We start from the raw sequence: 14,783 nt of genomic DNA, 5'->3' as shown, positions 1-14,783 counted from the left end.
TTTTTAAATTATGAATATATTTACATTGAAGATGGTGCACAGAAGGTTCAAGTAGGCTAATTCCCGAGATGAAGAGACAGTCTTAAGAAGAAGGTTGGAACGATACTCATTTAAATTCAGGAGCATGAGAGCTGATGTTATTAAAATAAGATTACAAGAGAACTTTGCCTACTGTAAAGAGAATATTTTAGGAAATGCATAACTGTGGGAGCACAGTTTCAAAATATGATTGATCAATAGGAATTTCTTTTCTCAGTATTGTTAGTATTTGGAATGTTCTTCATCGGAGAACAATGGACACTACTGTTGATTACATTCAGGCTGAGTCAAAACAGATTTCGATCCAAAACATTATGGTGGTAGTGTGCGGTGCTACAGACAGAAAAGTGGAGCTAAAGTCACAGTCACAGTGCTGCTTATTGTACAGCAGGGCAGACCCAAGGAGGCTAAATGGTTTTTCTCCTATTCTTTTTCCTTTGTGTTCAATCTAACAGGCATGTTTTTCTCTAGTTGAATGTTCTGTATTTCATATAAATGGGACTTTTGTGACAGTTTGAACAGAAACAGCTGTAGTCCATATTCAGTCTTGGAGTGTGGTGTGAAGCTATATGCTTCTGTTTGCATACAAATACAAACACAGTGCTACGACAACTTGTGCACTATCTTAATAGGTCATAGATTTACAATAGGGATGATAGGGCCAAATTTAGTGTGCATTGTGTCTTAGTCTGAATCAAGAAAATGGCACTATACAACTTAATTTAACAAAATTAATGTGGCCTCTTTATTTTAGTAATGCTTTACTTTAAAATAGTGATTAACATAGTTTCCCTGGACATTAGATCCTTGTACAAAATATTTCATGGCTTCTTAAATTATGGAAAAGATACAGCAATGACAAAACATTAACACTTACATGACTTTGGTGGGTTTGAAACACAACCATAACCCTCACTTCCTCCGAGCCTACAGTTCCACTGCAGAGACAGAAATAAATTTCGGAATTAATATAATCCCTTGTTTATACAATTGGAATAATCCTTTAGATAAGTTGCCTGCTGTGGATCACAATTCCTGTACAATCTGTAGTTTGACTCGATGTACCCAAGGGCAACCAAAATTGGACAATACGCTGACTAGTGTTACCCAAATCCCCAAAAGCAAATCATTTTATAAAGAACAGTTTATGCATAACTTTAATTCCATGAATGTTTCCTAACTGGAGATCACTTGTTCATTCTATTTGAATATTTCAATCTGTAATTTTCAACCTACAAGTTAAGCACAAAGATACTAGAGTAAGAAACGTCCCTGACCCAAATTAGTACAAAAAAAACAAGCAAAGGCAGGACATGGTTCAGATTAGTTACCAGATCTCTTGTGAAGAATGACTGGGCAGAATTTGGTCGTCTTCCAGTTATGCTTCCAGCAGCAGGTCTGTTGCCCAATTCTTCAGTTTGTGTATCAGACTCTGCTTCGTTGCAGAAAGTTTGAAATTTGCTGAATCTGTGTCCCAATTCACTGACTTCATCTTTTTAAAAAGGTTTAACAAAAGATTACAAAACCATTGATAAAGATGTTACACTAAATAGCAATGCAAATGTTCTCCAGTACTTCAGTTCATGATTAGAATCAACTGTATGTTCCACGAGGATCGGGACTAATGTCCACAGTTGTCATTTATATAAACAATCTGGACAAGAATATAGGAAGCATGGTTAGTAAGTTTGCAGATAAGATCAAAATTAATAGTATAGTGGACAGCGAAGGTTATCTAAAACTACAAAGGGATCTTGATTAGCTGGGCTAATGGGCTGAGTGACAGAGAGATTTTAATTTAGATAAATGTAAGATATTGCATTTTGTTAAGATAAACCAGGGAAAGACTTACACAGTTAATGATCAGGCCCTAGGGAGTGTTGTCAAACAGAGACACCTAGGACTTCAAGTACATAGCTCCTTGAAAGTGATGTCATAGGTAGACAGGGTGGTGAAAGAGGCGTTTTGCACATTTGCCTTCATTGACCAGAGCATTGAGTAAAAAAAAGTTGGTATGTCCTGTTGTGGCTGTATAGGACAATGGTTAGGTCACTTTTGGAGTACTTCATACAGTTCTCATTGCCACGCTTTATGACGGGTAGTATTAAATTGGAATGGGTGTAGAAAAGATTCACAAGGAGGTTACCGAGACTGGAGGGTTGAGTTAGGAGAGGTTGGACAGGCAGAGACTTTTTAACCACCTTGGAGTGTAGGAGGTTTAGGACTGACCTTATAGAGATTTACAAGGTCATGAGAGGCATAGATAACGTGAACAGCAAAGATATTTTCCCCTTGGTAGGAGAAATCGAAGTTTAAGGTTTAAGGTGAGACGGTAAAGATTTAAAAGGGACCGGAGGGACAGCTTTTTCCACATAGAGGCTGCTGGGTCTGTGGAATGAATTGTCAGAGGAGGTGGTAGAGATGGTTATAGTTACAGTATTTAAAAGGCATTTGAACAGGCACATGAATAGGAGAAAGTGAGGACTGCAGATGCTGAAGATCAAAGTCAAAAATAGTGGTGCTGGAAAAGCACAGCCAGTCAGGCAGCGTCTGAGGAAAAGTTTATAGGAATATGGATAAATGGGACTATTTTAATTTGGGAAATCTGGTCAGCATGGAAGGGCTTTTCTGATGGGTCTATTTCCATCCTGTATGACACTATGACTACGACTCTATGTTAGTTGATATCTGCTTCACTAATAGCACTTCCAACAGCACCTTCCAAGCCAGTGACCTCTACCAACTTAGGACAACGGGAGCAAATGCATATTAACATCACCACCTGCAAGTTCCCTTCCAAAGTTATACACAATCCAGAATTGGAACAGTATTGCTGTTCCTGGAGAGAAATCCTGGAATTCCCTTCCAAGCAGCACTGTGGTTGTCCCTACACCACAAGGATTGCAGCAGTTCAAGGCTCCAGCTCACCAGCACCTTTACTAGGACAAATAGGGATTAGCAATAATTACTGGTTTAGCAATATACAACCAGATTCCATAAGCAAATCTTAGAAGGGGATTTTCAGATGGAAATCTGCTGACTTTATCTGCAAACCACAGCATTCAAGTTGAATCTTAGCTGCCTCTGAAATGGCTTATCAAGTCACTCAATTCAGTGGCAATGCCCACATCCTAAAAATAAATAAATTGGTGAATTCCTCAAAGCAGCAAATTGACTTCCTCCCTTTCTCACCCTCCATACAGAGCCTCATCGTTCCATTGTTATGTTTAAAAAGGAAAATTTGCAGCATGTCTTTTTTACATCATGATATTTTATTATACATCAACAGACATGAAGAAATGCATTAGCATGTCAGAAACAAAAGGCAGTTATATACAAGACTAGTACCCAAAAAGACTACTGTCCATTCAGAAGTTTTCAAGAGAACTTATGATTTTGTCTGGGGTCTTCAATGTTGAATTGATGGCTCCTAGTTTTGGATTCTCTCCATTTCTACTCTATCCAACTCATTCTTCATGTAAAGACCACTCTCAAGTCACCTCCAAGACCTCTTTTTACTAAAGAACATAAAAGTACCCTTCAATGTTTTCCAACAGCTTTAATCTTAGTTCTGATACCATCATGTAAACCCTTTCTGAAATGTCTGTTGCTTCTATGTTCTTTTTATATGGAGGCCAGAATGGTGCACAATGCTAAGTGTGGCTTGACCAAGACCCTATACACATTTGAAAAAAATAAATCTGAATTCTACTCCCTTAGAAATAAGTCCTATATTTTTGTTATCATTTTAATTAGCTTGCTGACCTGTGACACTGCTTTTAAATGTCAGAGTCATGGAAATTTACAGCACAGAAAAAAAAATGTTTGCCCATCACGTCTGTTCAAGTCAAAGATGGTCACAAATATTTTCTAGCACTTGGCCATAGCCTTGTTTGCCTTGGCATCACAAGTGTATATCTCAATTCTTAAAATGTTGTGGTTCTGTTTGCCGAGCTGGGAATTTGTGTTGCAGACGTTTCGTCCCCTGTCTAGGTGACATCCTCAGTGCTTGGGAGCCTCCTGTGAAGCGCTTCTGTGATGTTTCCTCCGGCATTTATAGTAGTTTGTCTCTGCCGCTTCCGGTTGTCAGTTCCAGCTGTCCGCTGCAGTGGTCGGTATATTGGGTCCAGGTCAATGTGCTTATTGAATGAATCTGTGGATGAGTGCCATGCCTCTAGGAATTCTCTGGCTGTTCTCTGTTTGGCTTGTCCTATAATAGTAGTGTTGTCCCAGTCGAACTCACGTTGCTTGTCATCTGTATATGTGGCTACTAAGGATAGCTGGTCGTGTTGTTTTGTGGCTAGTTGGTGTTCATGGATGCGGATCGTTAGCTTTCTTCCTGTTTGTTCTATGTAGTGTTTTGTGCAGTCCTTGCATGGGATTTTGTACACTACATTGGTTTTGCTCATGCTGGGTATCGCGTCCTTGGTCCTGGTGAGTTGTTGTCTGAGAGTGGCTGTTGGTTTGTGAGCTGTTATGAGTCCTAGTGGTCATAGTAGTCTGGCTGTCAGTTCGGAAATGCTCTTGATGTATGGTAGTGTGGCTAGTCCTTTGGGTTGCGGCATGTCCTCGATCCGTTGTCTTTCCCTTAGGCATCTGTTGATGAAATTGCGCGGGTATCCGCTTTTGGCGAAAACATTGTAGAGGTGTTCTTCCTCTTTTTGCAGTTCTGGTGTACTGCAGTGTGTTGTGGCCCTTTTGAACAGTGTCTTGATGCAACTTCTTTTGTGTGTGTTGGGGTGGTTGCTTTCATAGTTCAGGACTTGGTCTGTGTGTGTGGCTTTCCTGTATACCTTTGTAGTGAATTCTCTGTTCGGTGTTCTCTGTACCATCACGTCTAGGAATGGGAGTTGGTTGTCCTTTTCTTCCTCTCTAGTGAATCGGATTCCTGTGAGTATGGCATTGATGATCCGGTGTGTGTTCTCTATTTCTGTGTTTTTAATGATTACAAAGGTGTCATCCACATATCTGACCCAGAGTTTGGGTTGAATTTGCGGTAAGACTGTTTGTCCTAATCTTTGCATATGTGGATGACTCCTTTGTAATCATTAAAAACACAAATAGAGAACACACACCGGATCATCAATGTCACACTCACAAGTATCCGATTCACTAGAGAGGAAGAAAAGGACAACCAACTCCCATTCCTAGACGTGATGGTACAGAGAACACCGAACAGAGAATTCACTACAAAGGTATACAGAAAAGGCACACACACACAGACCAAGTCCTGAACTATGAAAGCAACCACCCCAACACACACAAAAGAAGTTGCATCAAGAGACTGTTCAAAAGGGCCACAACACACTGCAGTACACCAGAACTGCAAAAAGAGGAAGAAGAACACCTCTACAATGTATTCGCCAAAAGCGGATACTCGCGCAATTTCATCAACAGATGCCTAAGGGAAAGACAACGGAACGAGGACATGCCGCAACCCAAAGGACTAGCCACACTACCATACATCAAGAGCATTTCTGAACTGACAGCGAGACTACTGCGACCACTAGGACTCATAACAGCTCACAAACCAACAGCCCCTCTCAGACAACAACTCACCAGAACGAAGGACCCGATACCCAGCATGAGCAAAACCAACGTGGTGTACAAAATCCCATGCAAGGACTGCACAAAACACTACATAGAACGAATAGGAAGACAGCTAACGATCCGCATCCATGAACACCAACTAGCCACGAAACAACACGACCAGCTATCCTTATTAGCCACACATGCAGATGACAAGCAACATGAGTTCAACTGGGACAACACTACTATTATAGGACAAGCCAAACAGAGAACAGCCAGGGAATTCCTAGAGGCATGGCACTCATCCACAGATTCAATCAATAAGCACATCGACCTGGATCCAATATACTGACCACTACAACGGACAGCTGGAACTGACAACCGGAAGCAGCAGAGACAAACCACTGTAAATGCCGGAGGAAACATCACAGAAGCGCTTCACAGGAGGCTCCCAAGCACTGTAGATGTCACCTAGACAGGGGACGAAACGTCTGTAACACAAATTCCTAGCTCAGCGAACAGAACCACAACAACGAGCACCCGAGCTACAAATCTTCTCAAAAACTTCAATTCTTAAATGTTATGAGAGTATCTGCCTCTACCACCTTTATAGTCAGTGAGTTCCAGATTCCGAATACCCTCTGGATGAAAAAGGTTTTCCTCACATCCCCTTACCTTAAATCTATGCCCCTTGGTCACTGATCACTCCATCAAGGGTAGAAGTCTCTTCCTGTCTAAACCATTTATGCTCCTCAATCTCCAGGGCAAGTAACATTCTGGTAAATTTCCTCAGCAGCCTTTCCAGTGCTATCATATCCGTCCTATAAATGTGAATTCTAGAACTACACGTGATACTCTAGCTACGATTTCACCAATGTTTTATACAGTTTCAGTATAACCTCCCTGCAGTTAAACTCTATGTTTAGGCAAATACAAGAAACGATTCCATATGCCTTCTTAACCATTTTATCCACTTCTCCTGATATCTTAAAGAAGCAGTGTACACACATACAAAGGTCTCCACGATCTTCCTTGCTCCCCAGAGTCCTGCTGTTCATCATTTGTGTGCTGGATCCCTTTACTATTCAGCTGAATTCAATTTCTAAAGGTATGGGGAATGTTTTTGCTTTTCCTGCCAAGTTACACTGCCTTTCAGTTATGAATGTTGAATGTACATTTGGGACATAACTAGACAGTCTGAAAGTTTACTACTGCAACTTTATGTTGTATTCCTTCTAAGTCTTATTATTCCTTCAGTTTGGTATCATCTGCAAATCTTGATTGAATTACTCATTCCTAATTCCAAAATAAATATAATCATTTTCAATGTTTTTTTTAAACTGATGTGAGCACTGTTAGCTACGCTGACATTCATTGCCTATCTGTAATTGCCTTTGAATCGAGTAGTTTGCAAAGCCATTTCTGGTGCAGTTAAGAGAAACCACATTAGTATGAACCTGAAATCGTACATGGGCCCAGATCAGGTAAGGATGGCAGACTTCCTTGGTGAAAACATACTACAAAATAATGAATAACTCAGATCTAAGCAATGATTCTTGTGGAAGACTGACTGCTTTCTTTGATTTTAAGAAACACACAGTCTTTTACTCCCAAAATTTGTTATTTCTCAACCACTACAAATGTCCACTCAGCCTCCACTTTGTTTTAAGAATATTGTGAGGGACATTATCAAAGGCCTTTTGAAAATATGACTACATGCCTACGTTTTCCGGGGGACTGCTTGAACTAAAGGAAATGTCCTTTAATTCAAATTCTGATATGCTTTGTTTCATTAATGTTCAAGCCAATTCCAGGTTTTCTTTCTTTGTAATAAAGGAATCTCAACTGCCAGTCCTTTGGCAATACCAACTCTTTTACAGAACTTATGCACATACACACAGTTATCATCACAAATGTTAAACAGCAGTACTTGCTACTCGACAAGTTATAGTATGGTCAATGTTTTATCCTTGCAATTTTAACTTTTAGAGATGTACTAATTCCTGGAAAATTGGAGCTGTGGTAGAGTGCGCAAAGCGCTGCATCTAAACACTTCATGTGTGACCTGGGGGCGCTGATACTAGGTAGCTAAAATTGAAGTAGTCATGGAAATATAGAAAATGGAAGTAGGAATAGGCTATTCTGCCTTTCAAACCTGCTGCACTATTCAATATGGTCATGGCTGATCATTCAACACAGTATTCTGTTCTTTCTTTATGCCTATATGTTTTGAGCCTATTAGCCCCAATAATTATGCTATATGACTTCACTGTCAATAATCAATACACAATATTTATTTCATTGACTTGGGGGGGGGAAAAAAAAAACCACAGGTCCAACATCCAAGTTACATGATCTCAAATGAAACAGTGGCAAGAATATATTATTGTTTAAACCAGTGTCTGTGTGATTGTAAAACTTGGGTTCCTGTCTCAGTTAAAATTTTCCATTAAAAATAATCAAAGCAGTCACACATTATTCTAAATCACCAAACATAGAAGTTTGCCTGGATACTCAACAAAAATTAAAAATTAACAGAAAAAAGACAAACAAATGAGCAAGCCCTATTCTAAACTTTAGCTCTTACCAAGAGATCTTGTGGGTTGTTGAAATCTGTTGTTAATGTATAGTTAGAAGATTGGTTTCTATTGAGACTGCTATACTGGCCGACAATATCTGCATTAGATGACCCATCACTTCTTACATTATCCATGGCAAACAGGAGATTCTGGTTGAAAGAACTGGTTAAATCATCAATAGTCTGATCCTGTGAATTCTCCTTTCTTTGATTCAAAATATCAGTCTCAGTCAGATGGTCTAACAAGCTCTTTTCTTCAACATCACCCAAAATCTGGAACATTCTGTGATCCAAAGTGGATTTTACAATCGTCTTGATTTGATGCTTCAAACCAAAAGAAAATGTTTTTTTTTCAATCACTGCCATTTATCAGTAAGTGACCATTCACTGATTTATGCATGATTGCTAGTTTTCTACACTCATCTTTAACAACTAACAATTTAAGAACAACACTGTCTATTGGTCAGCAGATGGAGAAGCTTAATCACTCTTTCAGGAAGGGAATAAAGGTAAGAGGCTTAGGACACAATGATTTTAAGCAATATTTAATCACTGCAGAGCCAATGCCTGAACAGAAACAAATCTCATTTCAGCCAATTTGCCTAATGAAGTGTGCCATACTTCAAAAATAAGAAAAAGCTTATAAAATGCACCACAACAAATGACAAATAACTAGTGCATTATACTTACCAGAGTCCGTCTCACTGATGACTGATTCATCACAAACATGTGTTTGTCCATTCTTCTTCCTGCAATATATAGAGAAGTAAACTTTCCAAATATTTTATGAAAGCACAGTGATCTTCATACCTAAGCAATGCAATACAAACTAGCACTACTGGATACAAAAATAAGAAATGAAATCAGCCCCAAAACATTACATTGTTTTCTTTTGAAATGTAAACTTCACACCAAATTAAAATATTTAAATTTAGATGCATTTACTATTAATAGCTAGATATTTACATTTTTAGAGTATTTCTTCTACTTTTAAGATTTGCAAAAACATTTTTTAAGGTTAGCCAAATTAGCAGCAACTGGGAGAAAGAAGTTGAATTCCATGTTGTACAATGTATTGATGCATCATTCACAAATCTGGCATTGTGCACAGAAGGGAAGAACAGCAGATATAATTTAATACCATTGAGCATTTCTGTAATGTGGTATTGTTGATTTTAGAAGTTCGTGCTCACAGTTACCTAATATAGACAGTCGACAATCTGCAAGTAATTTTCTGATAGCTTAATTTTAATAGATTAGATTAGATTACTTACAGTGTGGAAACAGGCCCTTCGGCCCAACAAGTCCACACCGCCCCGCCGAAGCGCAACCCACCCATACCCCTACATTTACCCCTTACCTAACACTACGGGCAATTTAGCATGGCCAATTCACCTGACCTGCACATCTTTGGACTGTGGGAGGAAACCGGAGCACCCGGAGGAAACCCACGCAGACACGGGGAGAACGTGCAAACTCCACACAGTTAGTCGCCTGAGGCGGGAATTGAACCCGGATCTCTGGCGCTGTGAGGCAACAGTGCTAACCACTGTGCCACCATGCCGCCCAATATTGTTAAGCAATAGCAGTTTAGATGTGATATGTTAGTTAATTAGATAAAGAAATTACAGTGACAAGTGGGGATGATTCACTAATATCAAAGGACTAACAGATTGTCAGGACAGAATGTTTCAGTCTCGTTGAAGCAGTGAGAGCAGTATCCTACTCTAGTCAAGCTGTTGGGGAACTCTTCTCTTTGTCGTCCTCCTCACATTCTAGTCTGTTCCAGCTGCATAGTAAGAACTGCTGCCTACCAGTTCTGCTTGATCAGAACTAAAGAAAGATGTTCCTCTGCCCTGAGCACTTATTGTTATATCATATTTCTTGGGTTAAATTATTTTTTGTGTGTCAATTTTCTGAACTCTTTAGGTCAGTGGCTATGGGACAGCTACTCATGCTGTTTGTTGATCACTATCCCTTGTCTGCCTTCATCTGAGGGTCACTTTTAATTCCTTTTAAAGAAGAAATACTTATTTTCGAAAACAATAGACCGATATTAGGGTGTGTTTGGTGCCAAACAATTGTTGATGCTAATCCAATAGGCATTGTGACCTATTTTGATATGCTAGAATTTTGGAAAGTACTGCTATAATAGCTTTTCAGTGAAATATCTTGCTAAACAGTAAATACTAGGAAAATTCAGTTTTTAAAGGATCTTGACATAACAATATTTAGAACTTTTACATCCATTTAAACTATAAATGAATAATTTGAAATACTGTAGTCATATACAGAGTTTGATGCGAAGGTTTTCTTGAGTGTGTATATCAACTATTCACTAAACCCAATTCACTAAATCCAATGGGAAATTAGTTACTGCTTAATTTGTAATCAAGCTCAGCTTTGAATACTGGCCCCCACTGCTTTCTGGGGAGCAGAATTCCAAACAGTCAGTCTGGTCGAGCATGATGTTTGCTTTTGACCAGAGTCACATATGAAAAATAGCTGATAAAGAGCTATACAGTGATTGTGGAGTTGAGGTAGCTTAAATTTACAGAAGAAATACAAGCCTGTTTAGGCATCCAACAGGATCACAGCTGTTCTGCCATCCTACTCCCTATATATACCTTTGTCCTGTATCCCTTATTATTCTTGATAACAGGAGTATTAAATCAATCTCAGTTTCATAACTTACGATTACAAATCAATTGTCATTTACAGATCAGTGTTCTAAACTTCTGCCTAATTTACTCTTAAAATGTATGGTTTTGATTTTTGGTTATGATCCTTAGTCCTAGGTTCTCATAACCAATGGAAATTGTACAGATAGAAGCTCTTCATTCCTCTTATTATCTTGAACAACATTGATCAAAACACCACTTACCTTTTAAATTCTGGAGGTGTGTCTTAGAGTCCAGATATTATTCGGGTAAATGTTCAATGCACTCTCTCAAATGCCATTATATCCTACCTAAGGTGTGGTATTAAGAACTGCTCACAGTATTCCAGGTGTGGTAACCAGGGACTTTGTACAGCTACTGCATTGACCTGCACAGTCAGTTCTGCTAGAATGTGGTAGTTCCATTCTCGTGCAAACAGGTGTTTAAGAAAATCATGTAATAGCAGCACCAAATAAACTAATGGGGCTGGAATCGCATTATAACCAATACATGCTTTAAAAGTTCACACTTTAGGAATAGTGACCCCAATTCATCAACTGCATTATAGTGAATTCACATTAATGAAATGCACGTTATTGCAGAACAACCTGTACTCTCCTGCATTTTAATCCTTTAAATATGACTCCATTCTAATGGAATGCTGGCCTTTAAATGTAATCCTTTACATTTAAAGGCCAGCATTCCATTAGAATGGAGTCATATTCTGCACCTAGTCATAAAAATTGAATGGTTTATATAGTTGGAGAACTCTTTCTCTTCCCCAAATCTCTGTGGACCTCCAGTTTCTACCTTGCCTCCATTTAGAGGGTACACTGTTACAGTCTGAACATGATCTCAGATTGAAAAACATGACCACTTTGCTCATTTAGTTAATGTATCAGCATCTTTTTACAATGTTATGCTCCGTCTATTCTGCTTACAATACTGCCCATCTTTGTCCATCAGCAGATTGGACTATGTGGCTTACTGTCCCAAAATCTAAATCATTCAAATTATGGAAACAGTTGAAGCCCAAAACACAGTGGTAACGTCATATTGAACAGGCTGTGGCAAAAATAAATTATTGCTACAGTTGAAGCATGCTGATATATTGGAAGTTCTAAGCAGCTGCAGTTGTGACTGATATGATTTCAAAAAAAAAAGTTTCTGTAATCAGCTCCAGTAGTATAGTTGTGGAGAGTCACTGGCTGCTTGTTGATTGTAGGAAGCCATACAGAAAAAGCCTTACTACCCTGCAAATTATTGCAAGTCCAAGGTCATGGACAGAGTCAAAGAGGAGAAATCCCTCCCCCTCAAATAAGAATAATGCTAAAGTCAAAATATGGTAAGTACATAACCATGTTAACAAAACACATTTGACCATTTCATCTGCAGCTTATAAAATCAACATCCTGACAATTTTCACAGTTGTATCACACCTATTTAATCTGCAAGTTTAAAACATTTCCGCTCTAGAAACAAAACATTAGAAGCTTCTAATTTTATTCAGAATATTGTGACATAGAAATGCACAGTAGTTCCAATAGATTCTACATGCTACATTGTTTAGCACTCAAATTCTACAAATGAAATTGGCCTACTTAAGATTATTTCAAAGTTAGGAATTCAGGATTCTAAAAATTATTTCAACACCTCATCTTAGCTGAAACAGCTGGTAATTGAATACAGTCTATTTCTGAACAAAATCATTTCTATTCTCAAACTAGCTAATCTAACTACGGTAAAGTTTGTACTATCCACAAACCTACATTCCAGGTGCTCCACTATTGAAATTTCTGATGTCTATTTCCCAGGCACTGTCTCCAGTTAGGATACCAATGTCACTAGTCTGAAATGATTGTCAAATAACTGGCTGAAGGCTTAAGTAAAATTTTTCCTTGTGTTTATAGAGAGGAGTTAAAAGGTAGAGATGTTCTAAAGTTCCACAGATTGCAGTATTCAATAAGGTATGTTTTAGTTCAATTTCTTTTACTCCTACAAACTACATGTGTTTTTAAAATTGGCAATCCCTGAACCCTGAATTTTACTGGAATACAGCAAATATTTAATTTAGTGATTAAAAAAGAAATCACTTAAGGACAAATTCTGGGTAATCCAAGATGGAGGACGGGGAAAATTTCTGGTTGTAAGAGCTGCTCCTTTTTTTGGGGTATTTTAGGTGTTGGAGGTGATTTCCTTGAATTCCAGGAGCAGCAATTACTGTTTTATATGCTGTTGCATTGTGTTGGAACTTTGGAAAAAAAAAGTCAAAACAGGAGCAGTTTAAAAGGGAGAAGGGCAGACAAAGGAAGCACATGGGAGGACAGTGCAGGAGAGAGAGAGAGAGAGAGAGAGAGAGAGAGAGAGAGAGAGAGAGAGAGAGAGAGAGAGAGAGAGAGAAAAAAATCTACACAGTTACCGCCTGTGCTGTTTGAATTTGTGTATTGCTGGACATCGGAGTGCATCTGGGAAAATTAACCAACAGTGAAATTCACAACTAATCTTGGAGGAACTGTTGGGCAAAGTTCACAGCACAGAATCAGATAAGTTAATTGTTGTTTTAAGTCTGTCCAAGAGAAAGGCTGCAGTAGTGGGTACAGTGGATTCTTTCTTGATTATATGTTTTTGGAGATAAGTCTCTTGATTAAACTTAAATATAAGTAATAGCTATTAATTTAACCTGGGGCAGTGTTTGTAGAGGAATAAGACAGTGTTATTTTCTGGGTCTGTAGATTGTGAAGGAGCAAAAATGGCCTTTGCAGTGATATGTGCTTCTTGTCAGATGTGGGAGTTTAAAGATTACGGCAGATTATATCTGCCATAAATGCAGTTGGTTGCAAATCTTGTCGGATTGAGTGGATCCGTTGGAGACAAATAGAAGCGATGAGGAATTTGCAACAGCTACAGTATGTGATGGATGGCAGTTATAGAAAGGGGGGAACTCTCAGATACAGTCACATAGATGGGTTAACTCCAGGAAGGGTAAGAGAGATAGGCAGCCAGAGCAGGAGTCTTTTGTGGATATACCCATTTCAAACATATGCTGTTTTGGAAAATGTAGGGGGTGATGTATTCTCAGGGGAATGTAGCACAAACAGCCAAGATTCTGGTGTTGAGACTGGCTCTAATGCAACGAGGGGTACGTCGGCTTCCAAGAGACCAATTGTGTTAGGGGATTCTGTAGTCCGAGGTACAGACAGACGTTTCTGTGGCCAGCAGAGAAAAAACAGAATGGTGTGTTGTTACTCTGGTGCCAGGATGAAGGATGCCTCAGAGGGTGCAGAATGTTCTCACGGGGGAGAGCGGCCAGCAGGAGGTCATTGGTTCCAATGTGGACAATGACATTGGAAGGAAAAAGGTTGAGACTCTGAAGGGAGACTACAGAGAGTTAGGTAGAATTTTAAAAAGGAGGTCCTCAAGGATAGTAATATCTGGATTACTCCCAGTGCTACAAGCAAGTGAGGGCAGGAATAGGAGGATAGAGCAGATGAATGCATGGCTGAGGAGCTGGTGTATGGAAGAAGGATTCACATTTTTGGATCATTGGAATCTCTTTTGGGGTAGAAGTGACCTGTACAAGAAGGACGGATTGCACCTAAATTAGAAGGGGACTAATATACTGGCAGGGAAATTTGCTAAAACTGCTTAGGAGGATTTAAACTAGTAAGGTGGGGGGGTGGGACCCAGGGAGGTAGTGAGGAAAGAGATCGATCTGAGATGGGTACAGCTGAGAACAGAAGTGAGTCAAACAGTCAGGGCAGGACAAGGTAGGACTAATAAATTAAACTGTATTTATTTCAATGCAAGGGGCCTAACAGGGAAGGCAGATGAACTCAGGGCATGGTTAGGAACATGGGACTGGGATATCATAGCAATTATGGAAACATGGTTCAGGGATGGGCAGGACTGGCAGCTGAATGTTCCAGGATACAAATGCTACAGAAAAGATAGAAAGGGAGGCAAAAGAGGAGGGGAGT

The 14,783-nt window shown here is 39.2% G+C and overlaps 1 protein-coding gene across 1 annotated transcript in view; it reads right to left on the bottom strand.

Moving 5' to 3' along the window:
- The window catches only part of hyls1 (HYLS1 centriolar and ciliogenesis associated), a 37,649-nt gene that overhangs the window by 3,402 nt on the left and 19,464 nt on the right, over positions 1-14,783 (bottom strand). Inside the window, exons 6-8 of the mRNA XM_072580526.1 lie at positions 8,837-8,895; positions 1,371-1,531; positions 917-977 (exon numbers count right to left, since the gene is read on the bottom strand). Of these exons, the coding sequence (XP_072436627.1) occupies positions 917-977; positions 1,371-1,531; positions 8,837-8,895 (281 nt within the window). The remainder of the gene's footprint in view (positions 1-916; positions 978-1,370; positions 1,532-8,836; positions 8,896-14,783) is intronic.

The sequence above is a fragment of the Chiloscyllium punctatum genome, chromosome 11 (genome assembly GCF_047496795.1).
Source record: "Chiloscyllium punctatum isolate Juve2018m chromosome 11, sChiPun1.3, whole genome shotgun sequence".
Classification (NCBI taxonomy): Eukaryota; Metazoa; Chordata; class Chondrichthyes; order Orectolobiformes; family Hemiscylliidae; genus Chiloscyllium; species Chiloscyllium punctatum.
The sequence above is the reverse complement of the archived record's forward strand: the minus strand, read 5'-3'. Positions and strand labels throughout refer to the sequence as shown.